The sequence below is a fragment of the Delphinus delphis genome, chromosome 15, assembly GCF_949987515.2.
Source record: "Delphinus delphis chromosome 15, mDelDel1.2, whole genome shotgun sequence".
Classification (NCBI taxonomy): Eukaryota; Metazoa; Chordata; class Mammalia; order Artiodactyla; family Delphinidae; genus Delphinus; species Delphinus delphis.
The window spans coordinates 72,590,171-72,613,208 of record NC_082697.1 but is presented as its reverse complement, the minus strand read 5'-3'; the positions used below and the strand labels follow the sequence as shown (position 1 = coordinate 72,613,208).

The following is a 23,038-nucleotide window of genomic DNA, read 5'->3' as shown; positions in this document are numbered from 1 at the left end:
GAAAAGAGGAAAAAGGCTTTCCTGATGTGATGCCTCAGCTCGATCTTTTTAAAGGTCCGGGTGCCTGATCAGGGGGCGCTGCCCCCACTTGACCGGGGCAGAGCCAAAGCAGCCTCCCTGGATGCCTGGCTTTAGGGCGATGAATTTGGGATTAGCACCCATCCCCGTACCGCCCACTTCCGCCTGCCAAATACGGGTCTCCCGTCTAAGACTGAAGAAACTGCCTTCCTTGTTGAGTGGGAAAAGGACAGTTGGGGTGGGGAAAGCAGGACGGATGTGTGTCCTGGGACAGCCAATAAATCACTCTCACAGAATCAAGCCTTTGTAAAGAAAGGACCAGGTACCCCAAACAGAAACTAGCCAAAGGCAGTGGACATAATGGAGAGCATCTGGGGCTTATTGAGTAAGGAATCCTGGGTTCTGCCCCTTCACTGGGGAAGTTGTACAAGTATGTCCATTCCCAGAGTGTCGTTAAAGGTTAAACTGTACAAGCCATATAACTATAAAAAGGTTGAACCATGTACTTATCTCTTATGTATATAAAACAAGTGTACTGCACAATACCAGACAGGGTAGGTGCTCAAACATTCCCTTTGGCCTCTCTCTTAATCATCTTTGACTTATAATTTGGTTATTGGGCTTAGAAACAATTCTAAGAGGGGTGTAATGCTCAAGCCCTAAGGATGAGGTTATAGATCAGGAAATGTCTAAGTATTTGTGAGGGATGGCAGTGGGAAGTGCTGGTAACTTGGCTTTTGGGGAATGAAGGAGTTTGGGGGGAGCAGTAAATGCCAGTTGTCTGGCAGCATATGAAACAGAAAAAATAAAAATCAGGCAAGAAAAAAAAAATTAAAACTGTAGTACCTTTTCCCACTCTCCACCCACCCGTAGAACTATGTAGATGATTCACCCAGATCCCCTAGAATCTTTTTCTGTTGCTTCTTTGTGCTTATATTTCCTTTGATGGGCTTTCAAAAGCCAGCACCAGAGGCTTGTTTGGCAAACTGCCCCTCAGGCTAATAGAGCTATTTTGCCTCAGAAGAGATGAAAACAGAAGTTCTTAGCCAGCGAGTTTTAAGTACCTCCCCAACCCCATTCAAATAGGGACATTAAACGAATGATTGTCCAGTGGAGGAGTCCATCAATGACTGTGGAGCTTAGCTCTCTTGCCTGGCCTCCTGCCCTTCCCTTTCCCACTTCCCCTACTCCCTTCTGGGAGCACTTTCTCAACAAATCACTCGGACACAAATCCTCCTTTTAAGATGTGCTTCTAGGGAACCCAACCTGAAACATCCCTCCTAGCTTAAAACCCTTCCATGGGTCCCTGCTGCCTCCAGGATAAAACCCATGCTTCTTCACTGTAAATTCAAGGTCTTTCACCCTGACTGCCACCTACCTCTCCAGTCTCACCCCCTCTGCCCTGCAGCCAGCAGGATCAAGTCACTATGGTTTCCCACCACCAGATACAATTCCTGTCTCCCCTCAGTGCCCCACCTCCATCACCAGTTCCACCAAACAGGCCTTCAGGCCTTCTCCTTCCTTGGCAAGATAGGCAGGTGGTCACCTCACCACGTGCTCCCTGGAGTCCTTTCCTTTTGCCCTCCCTACCAGGACCCCACTGTCCTCTGGGGCCTGTCAGAGCACAATCTGGTGTGTTCCTTTCCTTGGCAACAGCAAGCACAGCTGGCAGACAGTATTTTTAACCTTACTCAGGTTCAGGAATCAGGTGGCTTGGAAAGTTGCCTAGTCTGGTGACCGACACCTCCGCAACCTGTGACTGCTGGGAAGGGAAGGGTCAGAACTGAGGCCTAAAGCTGGGCCAACCCGGGCCTTCAATATTGTCTGGGAGCCAGAAACATTTGGTAAATGAAATAAATGAAAGGTCTTTGCACAAACTGCCCAAGTCATCCCCACTCCCGCCAAATGTAACATGCAAGCGACTCGGGGCCAGTTCCATTCCTGGTCTGCCAGGCTGTGAGGACAGAGACTGGAACATGAACTAGTTAAACCCAAGGGCCCAGGGGACCTGAATGGGGGCAGAAACAAAGGCTCACCTGCCCTGCCCACACATGGGGCCCAAGAGGGCATTCAAAATGTGAACTTTAATAACAAACAGCAGGTCAGAGTGGGGGTTCCCCAGGAACAAGAATGACGGAGCTGGTGCTGGAGACCCCAAGGGTCCCCACTTCATCCCCTCTAAGGCCTGGAGGCAGGGAAGCAGTGGACCCCATCGAGGAGGGGAGGTGCCTGGCTCCACGTAAGTCCATCTGCTTGGGGCCCTAAGACCCGAGATGCAGCAGTGTGTAGAGCAGGGTGGCACCCTGCTGGGCCCGGAAGGTCCTGCCAGGGTGTGTGGCCTAGGCTGGGCAGGCAAGCAGGCCAAGGGCTGCGGGGTCAGATGCGGAAGCTTTCCTCCCGGCCGTCGATGTGACGGAGCCGCAGGTAGACGTCCGTGCCAATGCCCTGTAGGGACTGCAGCCGAAGGGAACCACCGAGGTACTCTGCGTAGGCCCGCGATGTGGGCAGCCCGAAGCCAAAGCTGGGGGTGGGCAAGGGGACAGAACACGGGCTTCAAAGGTTGAGTCTCCTGGCCCCCCCCCCGCCCCTCCATTCTGGCCAGGTGGGGCCTCACCCGTGCATGGGTCCCGACTGGCCGCCACTGTGCAGGTCCAGGTGGCCGAAGAGGGGGCTGATCCGGGGGTCCTGGGTGCTGGCCTCAGCTGTAGTGAAGTGGTAGTCCATAACCCGATCCAGGTCTTTGTGAGCGATTCCCCCGCCCCGATCTGAAATCCTGGCAGGATGACGACGACAGGGGTTTGGCTCAGCTTTGGTGGGGCTCACTACCTCCCCAAGTAGACAGTGCTAAGTCGGGCTTCCTGTCGCTTCCACGCAGACATGGAATGTGGTCACCTAGACTCTTGGGCCTTGTTTTTTTAAGCTATGTTTCTCCACCCTTACCTCTGCCACTAACTGCTTATACTTCCTCATAGGACTTGACGTTTATTCTCAGCCCAGCACCGCAGACTGTTTATTTCTGACTCTTTTCCCACTCTGGGCCCCTCAGCTGCTGACAAGGACAGGGCCCTGGGGCCCACAGCTGGCCCCAGATCCACTCATGTCCAGCTCATGGCAATCTCAGAACTGGAGAATATCCTGTCCAACCAGAAACTAGATCTCAGACTGGGGCAGGTACTGGCTTGAAATCATCCAGCAAATCAGAAACAGTGCCCGGAACCCCCATGCATCCCACCCCAACTCCCACCCAGGGCAAACCTGATGACGAGATCGATATCATTGTTGGCGATGGTGATGACCACATCTGGGACATTGTAGGGAGTGTCTAGGTGACTCTCCATTGTGGCTCTGTGCAGGGGGCAAAGATCAGTAGGTGGTGGTGCCCCAGCCTCACCCCAGTTCCTGTCTGCCCCCTTCCAATATATCCAGCAGCCCACCTCATGGCATTCTTGAGCAGCTCGGGCAGGATGTAGTCCAGCGGCATCGGGATGAAGGGAAAACGGGCAGCCACATGTCCATTGATGCGGACTCGGGGGGCATTGCCATACTTGTGTTCACACAGGCGTCTGCGGAAAGGAGCAAGGGTTCAGATCTCAACCAGTGGTTATCAACTGGAGGTGATTCTGTCCCCAACCTCCCAGGGAAATTTCACAATCTCAATCTCTAGCGACATTTTTGGTTGTCACAGCTGGAGAGTATTACTGGCATCAAGTGAGTAGAAGCCAGGGACTCTTCTGAACATCCTAACAAGCACAGGCCAGCCCCTCACAAAAAAGAATGATCTGGCCCAAAACGTTAACAGTGTCACAGTTGAAAAACCCCGCCCTGGACCATGCCCTGGGCAACGATCAGACCCAAACCTTCCCTGCCCGAAGACGTCACCCCCTTAGCCGTTCTAGCCTCACCTGGCAAAGTCCACCCACTTTTCAATAATCTTCTTTGGTGAGAGGCGAGTGCAGATGATGCCAACAAAGTCGGGCTGGCAGGAGAAAGAAGGTCAGGACCAGGGATCACCTCCACCCACACCGTGGCCACCAAAAGCTTGCAAACTCTAGACTACGGAAGCAGCCCCAAGGCTCTCCCCAGGCCCTCGGCCCGGGTCCCCAGCCCATGGGGGCTCCTGGCTCAGTCCTCTCTGCCCCACTTGACATTCCCAGGTAGGTCTCAGGTCCCCGTGCCCCACCTTGTCCTCATGTAGCGCCAGATGATGTGTAGCCAACATGCGTATCCCAAGCCTTGAAGTCAACGTCTTGTCTAAGAAGTAGCGGACGAGCTTCTCATCCTGTAAAGAGCAGGGGCTCAGAAACCCTGTGCCTGGGACTTCCCTGGTGACGCAGTGGTTAAGAATCTGCCTGCTAACGCAGGGGACACGGGTTCAATCCCTGGTCTGGGAAGATCCCACATGCCGTGGAGCAACAAAGCCTGTGCGCCACAGCTACCGAACCTGCACTTTAGAGCCCACGAGCCACAACTACTGAGCCCATGCACCACAACTACTGAAGCCCGCTCACCTAGAGCCCGTGCTCCGCAACAAGAGAAGCCACCGCAATGAGAAGCCCGTGCACCACAACAAAGAGTAGCCCCCGCTCGCCGTAACTAGAGAAAGCCCGCGTGCAGCAACAAAGACCCAACACAGCCAAAAATAAATAAACAAAAAATAAAAACAAAAACAAAAAATGTTAAAAAAAAAAAAAAAAGAAACGCTGTGCCCTTCCCAGGCCCTCACAACAGGCCTGAGCCCCCATTGCGCTGCCCCTGACCTCTATGTGCTTCCGGCTCTCACGCAGGCCCTCAGCTAAGAGGGTCACCACATCCTTGTGGTCGTCCAACAGCTGTCGCACCAGCTGGCAGTATTGGGCATCATCCGTCTGGTCCTTGATCTGCAGGCCACAGAGTCATGAGCTTGGATGGTCCAGCCCTGACTTCTCAGCCCCTCACCCTGCCCTGGCCCAGCCCTCACCGGAGGGAAGTCTGTCAGCTTCTGGAAGGCACGGATGTACAACTCGTGCTGCAAGGAAGAGGTGTGGGAATTCACAGGGATGCTATCGGCACCAGGTAGAGAACAGCCACCCGTGCCCACCTATGGGGATCGCCATCCACCCCAATTCATTTGGTTCAAACCCCATCATGGCCTTTCAAGCCTCCATGAAGGCTTGGGTCCGAGTCCTCTGTGGCCCTGAAACCTTTTGGCAGGTAAGCCTCTACCACTCTGATTCCGTCTCCCCATTTGCCCCATGGGCGGTGGGCACACTGATCTAAGGTCCTCTCTACTAGGGAAACCGACGCCGCCTTGAGGCCACCTTACCACGTGCAGTATGGTGGGGTTGCAGCCAATGATGAAAGGAAGGCTGCGGAAGCCCTTGATACGATGAGCGATCCTCACTGGCAACTCCTGCTGCAAGTACCGGGCACTTTTCTAGAAGAAAAAGAGGAAGAAAGTTAAGGCCAGGGCCTGAGTGGCTGGGTCAGAGCTCCAGAGACCAAGAGAAAAATAGGGGCAAGAATCTTACCAGAAGGTGACTGCCATCCTGAGAGCGGCCTGAATAGAGCATCATGGTCGGAGTGAGACGGACTGAGGGCTGGAGGGGCAGAGGGCCCTTGAGCACTGAATCTCTGACACCCTGCCCCCATCATATTAGCTCCACCCCTTCCCTGGACACCCACTCCAGCTCTGGACCCAGGCCTCACCGCCCTAGCTGCACACCTTCTCCGCTGCCACATCGATGGCCGACTGGTTGTAAAAGGAGGTGACTGTCTTGGAGCGCTCCCGTGCCATCTCCACGTGGTGGGTATCGGTGGCTGATGTGGAGCGGGCCCGGAGAGACAGTGAGGGCCCCAAGAGAGGCCAGAGTGCTGGCCCGCCCCGGGGTCCGCTCCCCAGCACGGAAGCCAGTATCATCGTTTTGCTCTTTTGTCGAACTGGGCGGCCACTAGGGCTGAGGACCGGATAGATGGAGGCGACCCCAAAACGGGGCAAGAAGGGTGTGGGTGGGCAGGGGCACTTCTCTGACTTCAGGGGCGAGAGCCGGTCGAGGATGCTGACAAGCTCAGCCTCCAGGAGCAGCTCCCATCTATAAAGGCGGAAGAAGGGGGAGTTGTAAGGCTCTGAATCCAGGCGCACTATCTTTCCACGTGAGCACGGGTTAGTCAGATTTGGACAATCTCTGCCCACCCCTTCAACCACTTCCCCAAGCACACACAGGCCGACCCTGGATAACCTTGCTTTCCGGGGCTACTATTCTTCAATCTGATGTTCTATCTGGTAGTCTGGAGGGAAGAGGATCCTTAGACCCATCCAGCCCGAAAACCTCAACCCCCGCTCCCTCTGATCCCGGGCACCCTCGTTCAGGGGGCGGGGCTGACCCCTAATCCGGCGCCTTCGGACCCCGGCCGGTGTCTGGCCTGCGTACCTGCGGCACACAGTACTGTTTACCCCAGGGTCGGCTGCGTTGAAGTAGCGGCTCGGGAGTCCCTGTCTGGTTCCCTCCCTCCGCAGGGTCACTTGGTTCGGCCCGGGTCTTCCCCATATGGTAGATGCCAGTCCCCCAGCCCCCCAACCCCAGTCCACGCGCGCTCCAGCAATCCAGAGCAAGGGCGGAGGCGGCGGGCGCGCGATGCGAAGCCTTCGCGGCACGGTCTGAGCAGGTAGCTCCACTTACCTCGGGGCCAGAGCCAGGGCCGGGGTCCGAGAGGAACAGCCCAATAGTCCACCGGCCGGGCTGGCCGAGCCGCTTGCGCCCTCTGCCGCCGTGACGTCACGCGGGCTATGGGCGCCCGGTGCCTCCTGGGAGTTGTAGTTTGGAGCGGAGGACTCGCAACTCGCGCCAACCCATCGTGGCTGTGTCTCTGCTCCCAGGTCCCCAAATAAATAGCACAGCTCTCTCCCGGAGAGAGCTCCCGGAGTTATCTGGTCTCTCTGGGCCTCTGTCTTCTGCTCTATAAAATAGGATCTCTGGGAAAGAAATGCGAGAGGGCGAGAAGACCCTTAGATGCAGAGTGCACAGACCAAACCCTACCTGGATTCCTCCCCTGAGGTCCCGTCCTTCTCCCTTCTAGCTCTTGACTCATTTGTGGGAAACCAGACTGCCTGGTTCAACCCCCAGCTCAGCCACTTACCATCTGGGGCAAGTTACTTAAACTACTCAATACTTCAATTCCCGTATTGGTAAAATGAGGTTGTACCAACCTTAGGGTTGTATGGTCACATGAATTTATATATGTAAAGTGCCCAGAATAGTGCCAGGTGTGGAATTAACACTCTACTAGGTATTACTATTACTATTATTGTTACTGAGTCTAAGCTCGCTCTGCTCGCCGCACGACAGGGCATAGGAGACGAGGTGTTTGGGCAAGCAATTCAGCAGACCGAGAAGATGGCAGACTAAAGTCTCAAAATCACCAACTTATCGGGGTTTGGATGCCAGTTTCTTTTATAGCACAGAGAGGGGGAGGAGATGAGGAAGTAAAGTAAAAAGGCCATAAGTTTTGCAAATATCACCTGGAATGGCCAGCCTCGGGGAGGGGATGTGTTAATTTCTTCTTTCTTATAGCCATCCACAGGCAGACAGGGTCCAGATGTTTCCTTGAACAAAGGCACTTTGGTTTAACATTCAGGCAGAAGGGCAGGGTTCCCCGAGGCAGGCCATTGTGTGTAGACAGTATCCTTTTCGTGAACAAAAGCAGCAGAAAGCAAAGGTTAAAGTAAAAGAAACAGATGGAACATATAGTCAGATATGGCTCTTCCCTGTTACATTATCATTATTACTAATTAATGCCAGCAACAAACACAGTTTAGGTGACTTTTCTGTGCAAGGAGAGGAGATTGGTGTTGAATTAAATAAATAGACCCTTCCCTGCCCTGAAGAGGAAGGCAGACAATTTCCGTGTCATCAGTTGTGCTAAGAGCCACACAGGAAGGTCTGGGAAATTGGTATAGGTGCAGTGTGAGCAGGACTGGCCAGGCCTAGGAGCTGGAGTGGGAAGGACATGTCAGGACAGGGAAGAGCCTGGAGCATGTGGAGTCTGGGAGGAGAGGAGCTGAATGAGGTGACCAGAGCCAGATTTTGAAGGATGAGTGTGCATTTGTCCTGAAGTAGTAAGAAGCCACTGAAGAGGGCTTCCCTGGTGGCGCGGTGGTTGAGAATCCACCTGCCAATGCAGGGGACACGGGTTCCAGCCCTGGTCCGGGAAGATCCCTCGTGCCGTGGAGCAACTAAGCCCGTGCGCCACAACTACTGAGCCTGAGCTCTAGAGCCTGCGAGCCACAACTACTGAGCCCGAGTGCCACAACTACTGAAGCCCGCGATCTACAGCCTGTGCTCTGCAACAAGAGAAGCCACCACAATGAGAAGCCCGCGCACCACAACGAAGAGTAACCCCCGCTCGCCGCAACTAGAGAAAGCCCGGCACAGCAACAAAGACTCAACACAGCCAGAAATAAAATCAATTAATTAATTAACTAATTAAAAAAAAAGCCACTGAAGTGTTTTATCTAGATAGATCTGCTCCTTAGACAGAATGCTCTGGCGGTAGTGATGGGACCAGTGAGACCAAACGAAGAGAGACCAGTGAAAAGACAGTTTTTCCAAGCAGGCGATGATGGGAGAGAGACTTTTCAGTGTGTGTTTGTGTGTACTTATACTGACCAGATTTTTCTTCACCATGGTCATGTATTTTCTAAATAGTTTAAATTTTTAAAGCAAAGGGGTAAGTGAAGCAGGCTATATTTTGGAGTTGGGGGGGGCTGTTTTGTTTTGTTTTTGAAAATTTTTTTTCTTTTTTGGCTGAGCCATGCGGCTTGAGAGATCTTATTTCCCGGACCAGGGACCGAACCCCGGCCCTCGGCGGTGAAAGCATGGAGTCCTAACCACTCGCCCACCAAGGAATTCCCTGGAGCTGTCTTTAAACTTCAGCAGAGGTGGGACCCTTCACCACCGGCTGGCCTGCCTGAGGGACTGGGGGAAAGTCTGCACAGATCATGAGGAAGGGGCTCCCTGAGTCTCTGGATTTTCTCTTCGCCCCTCATCCCCACACCATTCCCACCCTTTGTTTTCCCGCATCCCGGCAATACCCTGGAGTGAAGCTGGGAGGACGCTCAGCTCTGGAGGCGGCTGGAGGAAGGCAGGGCTTGAGCCAGCGTTAAAAGGGAGAGGGGAGGGTGCTCCCGCTGGGAAGGCCGAAGTGCGCGGAGAAGCAAAAGATGGCTTGAAGCGTGCCGGATCCCGGCGCTCACGTGGCCGGCAGTGTATTTGACCCTGCGCGCTGGACCAGCCTGGCCGGGACTCGCTGCTACCTCCCGGCGGTGGAGGTTGGACTTGCACCCCAAGAGTCCACCTTCCCGTTGGTCAGGCTCTCTTCTAAGAGATTTACATGTGTTCGTTTCATCTTCATAACGAACCTCTGAGGTAATGTGATTATCCTCATTTTACAGATGGGGCAACAGAGACCCAGAAAGATTGAACGACTCCTCCGTCCCCTCTTTCCGTTCCGTCCTCACCCCCCATACTCATGGCAACAGCCACACTGGCCCACCTGTTTTTCCCTCAACATACCAGGCACGTTCCACCTCTCACTAGCTGTGCCCTCTGCCTGGAACACCCTTTCCCTAGATTTCCACATAGCTTAATCCCTCACCTCCTGTAAGCTTTTGCCCAAATGTCAGCTGAATGAAGCCCAACCTGATCACCCTATTTAAAATTGCAACCACCCCCATTCCCCTCACACTGCTTTACTCTTATTTATTTATTTGTTTATTTGGCCGCGCGCGCTGTGTGGCTTTTGGGCTCTTAGTTCCCTGGGATTGAACCCTGGCCCCAGGCAGTGAAAGCGCCAAGTCCTAACCACTGGACAGCCAGGGAATTCCTTCTGCTTTACTCTTTATTTTATCCGTAGCATGTATCACTGACAGCATACTATATACTTATGTATTTATCATAGTAATTGCTCAGTTTTTTTCCTAAAATGTAAGCCCATAGTATGAATATTTGTCTGCTATACTGATTTATCCTGTGCCCCTAACACAGTCCCTGGCACATAACAGGTGATCAATAAACATTTATTAAATAAATGGAAGAAATATTGGGCTTTCTTCTTGAGCTATTGAAAGGCAGAGTGACAAAACTACATCTTTTAATTTTTGATAAAGAGGTACTTTGACTGCTGTATGGAGAATGTATCTTAGGGTAAGAGATAAATATATCTGAGAGACCAAAGATGAGGCTACTGCATTTATCTAGGTGGGAGGTGATGATGGTTTGGGTCAAGGTAGAGGTCTGCATAGATTATAGGGAATGAGGGAGTGGTCCAGGAGGAGTGGCTTGGGTGGATTGGGGGGTGGGCATGGTTAAAATGGGAACCCCGGAGAAGGGCCAGGTTTGGGGAAGGTAAGAAGCTCAGTTTGGGGTGCATTGCATTGCATCTGATTGGCCTGTGAGACGTACATATGGTGATGTCCAAGAAGTGTTTCTGCTCTGGGGTGTGGAGCCCAGGAAAGAGATCTGGGCTCAGGTCAGAGTTCAGAAGCTGTGACCTGGAAGGAGTAAGGGAAGACATCAGTGGAAACAATGTTGCCTCATGTGGCGGTTTGTGTTTCCCAAAGATGCCCCACCCCACATGCCCACATGAATTTCTTAGAATGTGACTTTGACACTTCTCATATCAAGAGGTGAAGTTCTGTGTTCCTTCCCATTAGAGCTAAGCAAATTTGTGATTACAGTGGAAGGGATACTATATGATGACTTATGAAGCTAGATCATAAAAGATGATGCAGCTTCCACTTGGCTCCCTGGAGAACTTTTACTGGAGTCCTGAGTTACCACATAAGCAGTCTGATTGCCCTGTATTAATTGTCCATTGTTGTGTGACAAATCACCCTCAAAATATAGCAGCTCAAAACAATAAACGTTTATTATCGCACACAGTTTCTTTGGGTCAGGAATTTGGGAGCAGCTGAGCTGGTGGTTCTGGTTCAGGGTTGCTTATGAGGTTGCAGTCAAGATGTTGCCCGATGGTCCAGTGGTTCGGACTCTTCGCTTTCACTGCAAGGGCCTGGGTTCAATCCCTAGTCAAGGAACTAAAATCCCATAAGCTGCATGGTGCTGCCAAAAAAAAAAAAAAAATGTTGCCTAAAACTTCAGTCACATGAAGTCTTGACTGATGCTAGAGAATCCACTTCCAGGGTGGCTCTCTCACATGCCTAGCAAGTTAGTGCTGGTTGTTGACAGGAAGCCTCAGTTTCTCACTAAGTGGACCTCTCCTTAGGGCTGCTTGAGTGTCCTCATAACATGGCAACTGGCTTCACCCAGAGTTAGTGATCTAAGAGAGAGCAAAATGGAAGCCACAATATCCTAATGACTTAGCCGCCAAAGTCACAAACCATCATTTCTGTATTATCCTACTGGGTCAGATCAGCCCTATTTCATGTGGGAAGAAACTACACAATGTTATGAATCCCAGGAGGTGGAAATCATTGAAGACAACTTTGGAAACTGGCTATTGTAGCCTGGAGTCTGCCATGCTGTGAGGAAGCCCAAACTAGTGCCTACGGAGAGGCTACAGGGATTCACGAATAGCCCCTGAGACTGCAAGAAGAGAGAGAGAGGCCAGGTTATCAGCCTCCCATTGTTCCAGCGTTAGCCAGCATCTGACCACAGTTATGTGAGCCAGAACTACCCAGCCAAAATTCTCGTACTGAATGCCTAACCCCTAAAAACTGAGAGGAAATAAAATGATTGTTTTTCTCTTAAGTCATTATTTTTGTGGTGATTTGTGTGAATCCTCGATGATTCCCACCTCCCGGTATTTATATCCCTCTGTAGTCTCTTCCCACATTGAACAGGGCTGACCTGACAGAATAGGATAAATGACAATATGAGACTTTCAAGGCTAAGTCATAAAGATACTGTGGTTTCCACCTTGCTCCCTCTTAGATGACTCATTCAGGGGGAAGTCAGTCATGGATATAGGAACACTCCAGAAAACTGTGGAAAGAAGTGAGAAACTGGTCTAAGTCTTAGTCCTCTGTATTAGTTTCCTATTGTTTCTATAACAAACTACCACAAACTTAGTGACTCAAAACAACATGAATTTTGACTTCCCTGGTGGTCCAGTGGTTAAGACTCCACCCTTCAAATGCAGGGGTTGCAGGTTCGATCCCTAGTCAGGGAACTAAGATCCTGCAAGCTACATGGCTGGGCCAAAAAAAAAAAAATTTCTCTCTGGAGGCCCTAGGGGAGAATCCATTTCTTCAACTTTTCTTGCTACTACAGGCCACCCACATTCCTTAGCTCATGACACCCTTTCTCCATCTTCAAAGCCAGCAACACTGCATCTCTTTGTGATTTTCTTCTATAGTCACACCTTCCTCTGAATCTCTTCTTCTGCTGCCCTTTTTCACTTTTAAGGACCCTTGTGATTACATTGGATCCATAGGATAATCTGTTTTAAAATCAGCAGATTAGTAGCCTTAATTCCATCTGCAACCTTTAATTGCCATTTGCTACGTAAACTAACATGTTCACAGGTCCCAGGAATTAGGACACCGACATCTTTAGGAGCCATTATTCCACTGGCCACATTGTCTGGAAGAAAAGGAATGGGGCTGAGAAGGAGCAGCCAGAGAAGGAAGGGGGCCATCAGGAGAGTGAAATATCACAGAAGCCAGAGGAAGACAAGAGTTCCCAGGAAGGAGTGCCCAACAGTGATTAATACTGCTGGGAGGCCAAGCATGATAAGAACTGAAAAATATGCATTGAATTTAGCATCCTGGTGACACTAGCCGTAAGTTTTCAGGGGAGTATTGGGGGCAGAGCTAGTTTATGGTGTGCTGGGCAGCAAGGAAGAGGTGAGGAAGTAAAGACTGGGAGTGTAAAATCTTCCAAAAAACTTGATTGTAAAGGGATATTTGTTGCAACTTCTAAAATGGGGAAAAGTTTCAATGCAAATGGGAAGGAAGGGGAAGTATAGGTGAGAGGGGTCATCAATAGTTGCTATGTCTGTGAAGTGGGGAGCTCAGTTAGCCCACCAAAGGCTTGGAAAGGAGGGACTGTTGGGTTGATCTGGGCTCAGGTTTCGCCAGGTGGCGCCACAATAGAACAAAGGTTAGGGTACTGTCGAGGGTATGGCGGAGGTGATGGAGCTGGGCGTGTGGGGGAGAGACGGAGAGAGAGATCGGCCAGCAGGAGGCGCTGGTGCAGCAGGAGGGAATGGCTGGGCAAACTAGGCGGATTGGAGGTTATAGTCCTAATAATGTCTGAGATAGTAATTTCAGGGAAAACGCGTGGTTCTTGATCGGATCGCAGTATTCGCTGGATTCTCCGATCCTCTGGTTTCTAGTTCATGGATATTCCAAAGTTAGAGCAGGGCTTGGGCGAGAGTAAACTCTATATACTGTTAGCCCGATTAATAAAATTTTTAAAACTCCGGAGACTACATTACCCTTGAGGCATTGCGGCCACCCCGACTACAATTCCCATCATGCCTGGCAGGCCGTCAAATCAGTAGGTACCCACGTCCCTTAATCCGGTTTTCTAGTCCCAGCATTCCTCAGCAGTTTTCGTACCCAGGCAGCACTTCTGCCAAATCCTGGGAACAGCCAATTGGATCAGGGAGTGTGAGACCAACAGACCAGTCACCCAGCCAGACGGGCGGGAGAGAGCGTGGCCAAATCCGGCCCCGCCCCTGCTCCGTGGCTGGTTCCCTTCCGGCTGGCGCCTCCGGCGATACCAGAAGACATGGGCAATAGCTGGCGGAGCCCTGGGTGGGCGCGGCTCGCGCTCTGCCTCGCGGGCTTAGGACTCTCTCTCTACGCGCTGCACGTGAAGGCGGCGCGCGCCCGGGACCGGGATTACCGCGCGCTCTGCGACGTGGGCACCGCCATCAGCTGTTCGCGCGTCTTCTCCTCCAGGTGCGTGCGCGAGTGAAGCCTTGGGGGACCCGCTGCTCGTAGGAGCGGTGCATGGGGACCAGGTGTGCATGGCGACCAGGTTGCCAGATGAATCTGGGATTGGGGTGCCCGGGGAGCGGATGCACGAAGCCGGACTGCTGAAGGGGACGTTGCCTGGCGAGACGGGTGTGTACGAGACAGGAGTGTGGTGGAGTAGAGGGGTCAGATAGTGCTGGGGACTGGGGTTATTCGAGGGAGAGTGCACGTGAATCCTGATGACAAGGAATAAGTGACCGGGAAGGACGGGGAGGTGGGGTCGAGTGTAGGGACTGATTATGGTCTTTTTAATTTATTTTGATTATGGTCTTAAGGATGGCTTTGCCTGGGGACAAGGTGGCCAGATCTGGCTATGCTTGAGGGTCTAGGTTAGTGGGATGACCTGAAACAGAATAGGGGAGAGGGTGGCCAGGGCGCTGGAGATTTAGGGATCCAGGGCAGAAAGATTCTGCCCTGGTTTCCCAGTCTCTGGTAACTCTGTAAAGCAAGGTGAAGGGTTATACTCACCTTGCCATGTTAAGACTTATTGAAGGTCTAGGATGAAAAGGGGACCTATCGGGGAGCCATGGCCTGGTGTGACCTGGGGATGGGGGAGGATAGGGGCAGTGACATGGAATCCTGTCCTGGCCAAAGAAAGGCTGTTCCTGGAGGCCATTGACCCTTGGACTCATGTGGGGGTTGGGGGAAGGGCTAGAAGGGGAAGGACAGCCCAGATGGCTTCTTGGAAATAACCCTCCCAGGATAAGGCCCATGGCACTCAGTTGACACTCCTAACCTGGGCCCTCCCCTGCACCAGGTGGGGCCGGGGCTTCGGACTGGTGGAACACGTGCTGGGCAAGGACAGCGTCCTCAATCAATCCAACAGCTTATTCGGTTGCATCTTCTACACACTACAGTTGTTGTTAGGTGAGCGGCCCTACGCTCTCATGACAGGCCCCTTCCTGTCTTGGCCACCCCAGCCCCATCCCTTGCAATCTTGGTGACCCAGACATCTGATGGCCAACTGCTCATCACTGAGCACCTGGGAGGTGGGAAGCTAAAGGAGTCTTTACTGTCAGAGCCAGAAGGGCCCTTAGAGACTTCATAGGAGCCCAGTTTTCTGGAAAAGACTCAGAAGTTCCTTTCTGGGGGAAAACCAAGGGTTGCTTATCTTTCATCTCCTGTAGAGCTCAGCAGGAAAATTCACTATTTGGGTCCCAGGGATCATTGAACAGTTAGGAGAACCAAGGCCTTGGCGGAGCCTGTCAGAGCCTCTCATTTTAGAGACTCTTCCCCAGTAGCCCCTGCCATCTGGGTGGCACCATGGAGTCATGGCGTGTTCTAGAGGTAGCTAGTCCTGAAGCCCATGCCTGAAGCCCATGCCTGACCCTTTTCTGCCTTGCAGGTTGCCTACAGGGCCGCTGGGCATCTGTCCTGCTGGTGTTGAGTTCCCTGGTGTCTCTAGCTGGTTCTGTCTACCTGGCCTGGATCCTGTTCTTTGTGCTCTATGATTTCTGCATTGTTTGCATCACCACCTATGCCATCAATGTGGGCCTGATGGTGCTGAGCTTCCGGGAGGTCCCGGAACCCCAGGGCAAGGTCAAGGGGCACTGAGCCCTCACCCCAAGCCAGGCTGACCTCATCTGCTCTGCTTTGGCTTGTGATCTTTGCCCAAGGAGGCTACGTCTGGATCCTTAGAAGAGTCTGCAACCTGCCCCTGCCATACTCCCACACAGGACAATGGACCAAACATGCCACACTGTTTCCTTCACCTTAGTGCCTCTGCCTCTGTCCCCAAAGACTGGTTTCCAAAGTTCCTGCTATTGCCCAAGGAGGGATGGTTCAGAGCAATAAAATTCCTTAAATAAATTAGCCAAGTCTGAGCCATCTGTCTGCCAGGGACCTTAGTGTTGGGGCTTTCCCAGTCTTTCCTCCTCTGGGAGGGGAAGATGTGAGTCAGAACGAGAGTGGAGGGCCTGCTGGGAAGGGTAGTTAGTCCCTTCTCCAGTATGTGGAGTCAGCAAGACCTGGGGTGCCATCAGCCCCCACTCCCAGGAAATGGGCTGGCAGCTTGTCCCTCCTACCCACAGAAGCCAGGCCTTGTCTTCTGGGACAGCCAAGCATGTGAGATCTGCCTTTCTGGTTCTATGCAGGCTTGCTGGGAAGTTCTTCCTGTAGTCTAACCTAACCCCTCCAGCTGCCTTATCTACCACCCCAAGCCAGTCTTGGCAGCCCTGGAGGGCCAGGTACAGGTTGTGTTTTTGTTTTGTTTTTCCCAGTATGTACTAAGCACTTATCCACATGTGACTCACTGTTTAAGACCCTGACATGTCAACTCTTTTAATCCTTATATCAATTGTATGAGGTAGGTATTATTCTTACAGTCATCCCTTGGTATCCACAGGAGATTGGTTCCAAGACTCACCTACCCACCCCCAAACCAAAATCCGAGAATGCTCAAGTCCCTTATATAAAAGGGCATAGGGAATTCCCTGGCCGTTCAGTGGTTAGGACTTGGAACTTTCACTGCCGTGGGCCCGGGTTCAATTCTTGGCAGGGGAACTAAGATCCCACTGCAAGCTGCGCAGTGCAGCCAAAAAAAAAATTAATTAATTAAATAAAATGGCGTAGTATTTGCATATAACCTACACACACCCTCCCATATACTTTAAGATATACTTTTAAGTCATCTCTAGGTTACTTATAATATTTAATACAATGTAAATAGTTGTAAATACAATGTGAATGCTAGGTAGCTAGTTGTTGGTAAGCAGTAAACTCAAGTTTTGTTTTTTGGAACTTTCTGGATTTTTTTTCTTTTTTTTTTTGGATCTGCAGTTGGTTGAATCTGCAGATGCGGAACCTGTGGATACAGAGGGCTGACTGTATATCTTGATGAGGAGATTGAGGTTCAGAGAGAGAGGCTAAGTAATTTGCCCAAGATCACACAGCTAGTTTGGGGGAGGGGGTTAGGGAGCCCTCAGGACTTGAATTCACCAGGGCCATATGGCTCTGGTGTCTATGTTCTTAACCGGAGCCACAGCTGCCTCTGGGTTGGGGTCAGGGTCCCTGAACAGTCTGGTCTGTTCTGAGTTAGAAGTCAGGAAGAGGAAAAGGATGCATCCTGAGTGTCCCTCCCTCCTGAGTCTTCCAGCACCTGTTAGGAAGGGGGGCACCGTGTGACCCTGCTTCCCGGGAGGGTAGCAGAGAGGCATTGAGATTGGCTAGTCTCGCAGCCAGCAAGCAGCAGACAGCCTGGCCCTTTGACACCTAGCCCTGTACACCCTGCCTCTGAATCAAACTAGGCGAAGATAAATGAAACCCCTTTGGACCCAGGCCTGGGAGGGAAGCTGAAATGAAGAGTGAGAACTGGGGAAGGCCTGCCCACCATGCCCTTCACCTGTTCCAGTAGGACAGCTCCCACGCTTGGGAGCAAGTTTACTCTGCTAGGCTTCGGTCTAAGCACTTTTACACTCAACAGTTTGGAGTTTTTCAGTCAAGGCACAAACGGGCTAACTGTCCAAGGTCACTCAAGTGTTAGGGGGAACTGGGATTTGAACCCAGGCAGTGTGGCCAAGGCTGAGGCCCAGGGAGAGGCGGTGAACAGCCCAGGGTCACACAGCCACAGCCCCAGAGCTGGAAACTGCTGGCTCCCTTCCAGCCCAGGAAAAGCAATGACTCCCGACTCCTAGCAAGTTGGGGGTGGAGCTAGCGAGATCCAGGTGGCTTCTTGGAGAACCAGAGCACAGGCGGCAGAGTGGCTTGGAGCAGCATGAAGGGGAGCTGGGGACCGAGGCTGCTCATCCTGGGAGCCGTGGTTCTCATAGAGGGTGAGTCACCCGTGTTTGCCGGGGAGGCGGCATGGTGGGGTTCGGGGGCTGTCCTCTACCCTAGTAGCCCCCTGCAGCTTGGTGTGTGAGAGAGTGCCTGCCCGGGAGGCCACAGTCAGCCTGTGGCAACGTAACCGTGTCTGGCTGTGTGTGTTGGGGAGGGGTATGTGGCCACCTGTGTCCAAATGGGTATGATTTCCTTGGGCTGGATTATAGTGTGTGTCTGCAGGAACTGTCATTATGCCTGTGTGTGCGCCCTGTGGCCCCATCTGCCTCTCTACTTCCAGAATGACCTTAGGCAAGTTCTGGGGTTCTGTGGCCTCAGTCTCCCCGCCTTTACATACGTCCCGGTTCTCCTGGAGCAGATGTTCAATGGGTGTGTTTGTGTGTGCCTGTGATGGGGAAGAGGCAGGGCAGGGGACCCTTTGGTAGAGTCTCTGGTGGTTTCCGGAAAGATGGCGGAGCCCGAGTTGTCAGAACAGGGGCGGGGTGAGTCTCGATCTCTTGATGCCCTCCCCAACTTGGACATGACACAGGCCTCTAATTATTCCTCTTAGGTCTCTGCAGCGCAGGGCACAATTAAGCTAATGCTCTTCACATGCACAGGCCGCCTCTCTGACTCAGCAGTTGGGGCAGGAGTTGGGGGTCCTGCGGCCTGGAGGAGGCTTGGCCTGGTCCCAAGCTGAACCCCAGGCCCTGCCGCTCAGGCCCAGGAGTGCTGAGCACGGCTGAGACAGAAGAATTAATGACTGAGTGTACACTCTGAATAGCTTCCAATACAAGCTGTTTCTCGACCTCATATAAATATTTTAATTCTGGGAGGGGCCGGTGAGGTCGCCACAGAGTCATAGCAGCAGCCCACACCAATCCCCCCAAACCTGCCCCCTCCACCAAGGCTGGGCCGGGCAGGTAAGGCTCCCTGCCCCAAGGCTCACCTGTGTCTCTCTCTTCCCAGGTCTTCAAGCAGCTCAGCATGGTAAGTCTGGGGCCGTGGGGCCTGGGCCTTACTTGGGTCTGGGTTGGGCCGGGGGTGAGGGCAGGACAGGGGCCTGCTGTCACCCTGACCCCCGCCTCTCCACAGCATGCGGGCAGCGTGGCCCTGGCCCCTCCACACCTCAGGAGGGCAACACTGTTCCTGGCGAGTGGCCGTGGCAGGCCAGTGTGAGGAGGCAGGGGGCCCACATCTGCAGCGGGTCCCTGGTGGCGGACAGCTGGGTCCTCACTGCGGCCCACTGCTTAGAAAAGTGAGTCACGGCTGTGGTCAAACAGGGTTTCTGGCTTTGGGGGTGAATGATTTGTCCCCAAGCCCCTCAAGACTGAGCCCTGCCCCTAGAGTAACAAAGTACCATTTATTAAAAATATGCCATGTGCCGGGTACATACTATCAAGTTAATCTTCACAGCCCTTCATGGTAGAAGCCTTACAAATGAGACATCTGAGTTGGGAGAAGGATGGACTTTGCTTAAAGCCACAGGTTTTCTGTCCATCTTTCACCCACTTTGTGCTGTCTCCCATGGTGTCACCATCCCCCGTTGCACTCAATGCCTGGGTCTTGTCCCCCCCACTTCCAGGGCGACAGTCACGGAACTGCACTCCTGGTCAGTTGTCCTGGGTTCTCTGAAGCACGAGGGGCTGAGCCCAGGGGCTGAGGAGGTGGGGGTGACGGCTGTGCAGCTGCCCAGGGACTATAAGCACTACAGCCAGGGCTCGGACCTGGCCCTGCTACGGCTCGCCCACCCCGTGGCCCACACACCCCTCTGCTTGCCTCAACCTGCCCATCGCTTCCCCTTTGGGACCTACTGCTGGGCCACTGGCTGGGATCAGGACAATGACGGTAAGTGCTGACCCAGGCTGGAGTCCAGAGGGGCACTCTGCTTGCCCAAGGTCACACAGCCTCAGCTGCCAACTGTCCATGTTCCCGGTCTCCCTTGCTCCTCCGAGCCCAGACTCCAGCCCCAACCCCCTCTCTTTCACCAGTTCCCAGGGCCCTACGGAATATACACCTGCGTCTGATCAGCCGCCCCACGTGTAACTGTCTCTACAACCGCCTGCACCAGCGGCTGCTGGCCAGCCCGGCCCGGCCTGAGATGCTGTGTGGAGGTCCCCAGCCCGGGGTGCAGGGCCCCTGTCAGGTCTGAGGGGGAGGACAAGGGAAGGGAACAGGAGGGGGCTGGGCACTCAATCCACAGGGACTGGTGGGAAGGAACACACGTAGAGGGTGTCCGCCCAGGGCTGGGGCTCAGGTGTCTGTCCTTGACAACACTGCTTGGCTCCAGGGAGATTCCGGGGGCCCCGTGCTGTGCCGCGAACCTGACGGACACTGGGTTCAAGCTGGGATCATCAGTTTTGCAACAGACTGTGCCCAGGAAGACACTCCTGTGCTGCTGACCGACGTGACTGCTCACAGCTCCTGGCTCCAGGCTCAAGCTCAGGGGGCAGCCTTTGTAGCCCAGGACGCTGAGACCCCAGAGATCAGTGATGAGGACAGCTGTGTAGGTATGAACAGCGAGTGTCAGGAGCGGGACGTGGGGGGACCTCCCCTCAGGGCTGCATGACTTCTGGGCAGCAGGTGGAAGCCACAGTGGAACAAATTTCAGCTCAGAATAGAAAACTGATACAGGGTATCCACACGCTGCCAGGGGCTAATGAGGGGGCTTACAAGGCCCCTTTCAGCCCCCAGGATGGGAACAGCTCCATTTACGGCTAAGAGGCATAGATGCTTTGGAACTTTATGAATTTGGGGTTTAGGTAAGATGAGGAATTTCTGGGATCTGGCTGAAGGTTTTGGGGTAGGCTGCAAGTTTCCGAGCAGGAACTCCATGAGATTGGAGAGGGCAGGGCTCCCGCTCAGTGGGGCATTAATTCTGGCAGTAAGTGACTAACATGCAAACTGCATGCAAAATAATTCCTGAGGCGGAAGCTCTATCTTGATGTTAAGAGAAGCACCGGTGAGCCAGGAGTTCTGGGGCCACTCCAAGCCCAGAAGGGTGCAGACAGGCGGGGTAGGGAATGATGAGCAGGCCACTCCCATGATCCTGGACCATCAGAGTTAAAAGCTTAGGCCCTGGATTTTGAATCTCAGGTTGGCTATTTGCCTGTGGTTACTGAGCTAGAAAGTCACGTAACCCCTCTGGAACTTTGGTTACCTTCGGTAATTAGGGCAAGCAAGATTCAACTTAAAAGGATATTGTGAAGATGGTTGATAGCACATGGGAAGCGGTTAGCATGGGGCCTGGCATGCAGTGAGCACTTAGCAGGAAGGCAGATGATGTAATCCGTCTGTTTCAGCCTGTGGATCCTTGAGGAGAGACGGGCCCCAGGCAGAAGCTCCCTCCCCACAGCCCTGGGACGCCACGCTGAAGCACCGAGGGAAGCTGGCCTGTGGCGGAGCCCTGGTGTCCGAGGAGGTGGTGCTGACTGCTGCCCACTGCTTCATTGGGTGAGTCCCGTCTCCCTTGCCTTTGTGCCCCCACCCTTGCTGGCAGCCGTGCCACCCAGTGCTGTCAATGCTGTCCCCTGCACAGGCGCCAGACCCCAGAGGAATGGACTGTAGGCCTGGGGGCCGGACCAGAGGAGCGGGGCCTGAAGAAAGTCACCCTGCATGGGATGTATAGCCACCCAGAGGGGGGCTATGACGTGGCCCTCCTGCTGCTGGCCCAGCCCGTAACACTGGGCTCCAGCCTGCGGCCCCTCTGCCTGCCCTACGCGGACCACCACCTGCCTGATGGGGAACACGGCTGGGTCCTGGGGCTAGCCCACCAAGGAGCAGGTATGTAGGTAGGACAGGGCCACCAGCAGCTGTGCATCTAGCCTAGAGGCCGAGGCAGCAGCTGGGTCTTCTCTGTCACCCTGCAGGCACCAGCTCCCCTCAGACAGTGCCTGTGACCCTCCTGGGGTCCAAGGCCTGTAGCCGCCTGCACACAGCCCTTGGGAGCGACAGAACCCCCATTCTGCCATGGACGATGTGCACCAGTGCTGTGGGTGAGTCGCCCAGCTGTGAGGTGAGCCCCACTCCCCCTGTCCTCACCCCACGGACCCCTTGCACCCCTCGCGCTGCCGCTCATGAACAGACCTTCTGCCAGGCTTGGCCTCAGACCTCTCACCGAAACTCAGCCCTTCTGCCAACTGGCTCCCAAAGAGCCAGGCCCCCAGCCCCGGCCTCAGCCCCCTCTGCCCCGTGAAGCTGCCTTGGGAGAGGAGGAAGTCACCAGTGTCCCCTGACCCCTGACAGGGCCTGTCGGGGGCACCGCTGGTGCAGGAAGTGAGGGGCACATGGTTCCTGGCTGGGCTGCACAGCTTCGGAGACGCCTGCGAAGGCCCGGCAAGGCCTGCCATCTTTACAATGCTCCCCACCTATGAGAACTGGGTCAGCAGTTTGGAATGGCGGGTCTACTTCGCCGAGGAGCCAGGGCCTGAGGCCGAGCCTGAAAGCTGCCCGGCTAACGAAGAGTACGTGGCCCTGGGCCCTCGTGCCAACACTGCCTCCGCAGACACCTTCTCTCTCTACCTGGGGCAGGGCAGGGCAGGGTCTGGCCTGACCCACCTCTAGCTGCCCTGGGTGGAGTGGAGCAGTGGACGGACCCATCTGGATTCAAATTCTGGCTCTTGTCATTGTTTGACTGGGAGAGCACGCCTCTCAGCCTCTTCGGACCTCACTTTTCTCATCTGTCATGGGGGCTGAGGAGCGCCTCCTTCCTCTTCCTCTAAGGGAGGAAGGGAGGGAAGCTGTGAGGACGAGGCCAGCCCCATCCTCCTTCCTCTCCCTGACAGGCCAGCCAGCCGGCTGTTGACAGGTGGCTGTGGGATGCTGCGGTCACAGTGAGGCAATTCCTGCGTCACTGCCCCTGCCCCTCTGCCATCCCCCCGAACCCTGTCCCCCACTGGGGCAGGCCCGACAGCGCAATGGGCTCTGGGAAGGAGCCTGCCCCGACTGACAGCTGCCCCCGCTCCCCTCTGCAGCACAGGGAGACCTCCCCTGTGGATGCCCCCTCCACGTCCAGCTCTGCGGTCCAACGCAGGCGTCCCCAGCTTTCCCTATTCATCATCCCCTCAGATACAACCACACCAGCCATGTACTTTGAAAATTTCTTTTTTTGGGGGGAGCAATTTTCCTGTTTTTTTAAACTTAAATAAATTGTTACAAAATAGACTTTAGAAAATAAATTACAAATTGTAGTAAAGGGCTCCCCCCTTCCACAGGCAACATTCCCACCCATGGCTCGCTCTCTGAATCTGCCTCTCCCGAGTGTTGGAATCTGGCTGGTGAGGGTGGCCT

At 53.8% G+C, this 23,038-nt stretch overlaps 3 protein-coding genes across 8 annotated transcripts; 2 read left to right on the top strand and 1 right to left on the bottom strand.

The window, feature by feature from the left end:
- Positions 1-2,048: 2,048 nt before the first annotated feature.
- On the bottom strand, positions 2,049-7,573 carry BCKDK (branched chain keto acid dehydrogenase kinase). Of its 3 annotated transcripts, none has more exons than XM_060032133.1 (12): positions 6,675-6,967; positions 5,720-6,086; positions 5,526-5,594; positions 5,321-5,431; positions 4,976-5,023; positions 4,776-4,895; positions 4,199-4,297; positions 3,921-3,994; positions 3,453-3,581; positions 3,274-3,363; positions 2,633-2,791; positions 2,049-2,539 (listed from the first exon to the last, which is right to left on the bottom strand). In XM_060032133.1, the coding sequence occupies exons 2-12, from the start codon at positions 5,912-5,914 to the stop codon at positions 2,395-2,397; spliced, it is 1,239 nt and encodes a 412-aa protein (XP_059888116.1). In that variant the 5' UTR covers positions 5,915-6,086; positions 6,675-6,967; the 3' UTR covers positions 2,049-2,394. The 3 variants fall into 3 exon arrangements, with proteins under 3 accessions (XP_059888116.1, XP_059888117.1, XP_059888118.1); XM_060032135.1 differs by lacking the exon at positions 2,049-2,539 and adding an exon at positions 7,514-7,573 and having other exon boundaries at positions 2,629-2,791; XM_060032134.1 differs by lacking the exon at positions 4,199-4,297.
- Positions 7,574-13,607: 6,034 nt separating this feature from the next.
- Positions 13,608-15,806, top strand: VKORC1 (vitamin K epoxide reductase complex subunit 1). 2 transcript variants are annotated; one of them, XM_060032138.1, is made up of 3 exons: positions 13,642-13,918; positions 14,751-14,860; positions 15,339-15,806. In XM_060032138.1, exons 1-3 carry the CDS (start codon positions 13,746-13,748, stop codon positions 15,545-15,547), a joined length of 492 nt encoding a protein of 163 aa, XP_059888121.1. In that variant the 5' UTR covers positions 13,642-13,745; the 3' UTR covers positions 15,548-15,806. The 2 variants fall into 2 exon arrangements, with proteins under 2 accessions (XP_059888122.1, XP_059888121.1); XM_060032139.1 differs by lacking the exon at positions 14,751-14,860 and having other exon boundaries at positions 13,608-13,918.
- Positions 15,807-15,923: 117 nt separating this feature from the next.
- On the top strand, positions 15,924-22,912 carry PRSS53 (serine protease 53). 3 transcript variants are annotated; one of them, XM_060032124.1, is made up of 10 exons: positions 15,924-17,763; positions 18,719-18,739; positions 18,845-19,007; positions 19,335-19,597; positions 19,741-19,895; positions 20,040-20,259; positions 21,052-21,202; positions 21,288-21,532; positions 21,619-21,764; positions 22,022-22,912. In XM_060032124.1, the coding sequence occupies exons 1-10, from the start codon at positions 17,706-17,708 to the stop codon at positions 22,310-22,312; spliced, it is 1,713 nt and encodes a 570-aa protein (XP_059888107.1). In that variant the 5' UTR covers positions 15,924-17,705; the 3' UTR covers positions 22,313-22,912. The 3 variants fall into 3 exon arrangements, with proteins under 3 accessions (XP_059888107.1, XP_059888106.1, XP_059888108.1); XM_060032123.1 differs by having other exon boundaries at positions 21,995-22,912; XM_060032125.1 differs by having other exon boundaries at positions 21,619-21,744; positions 21,995-22,256.
- Positions 22,913-23,038: the final 126 nt, after the last annotated feature.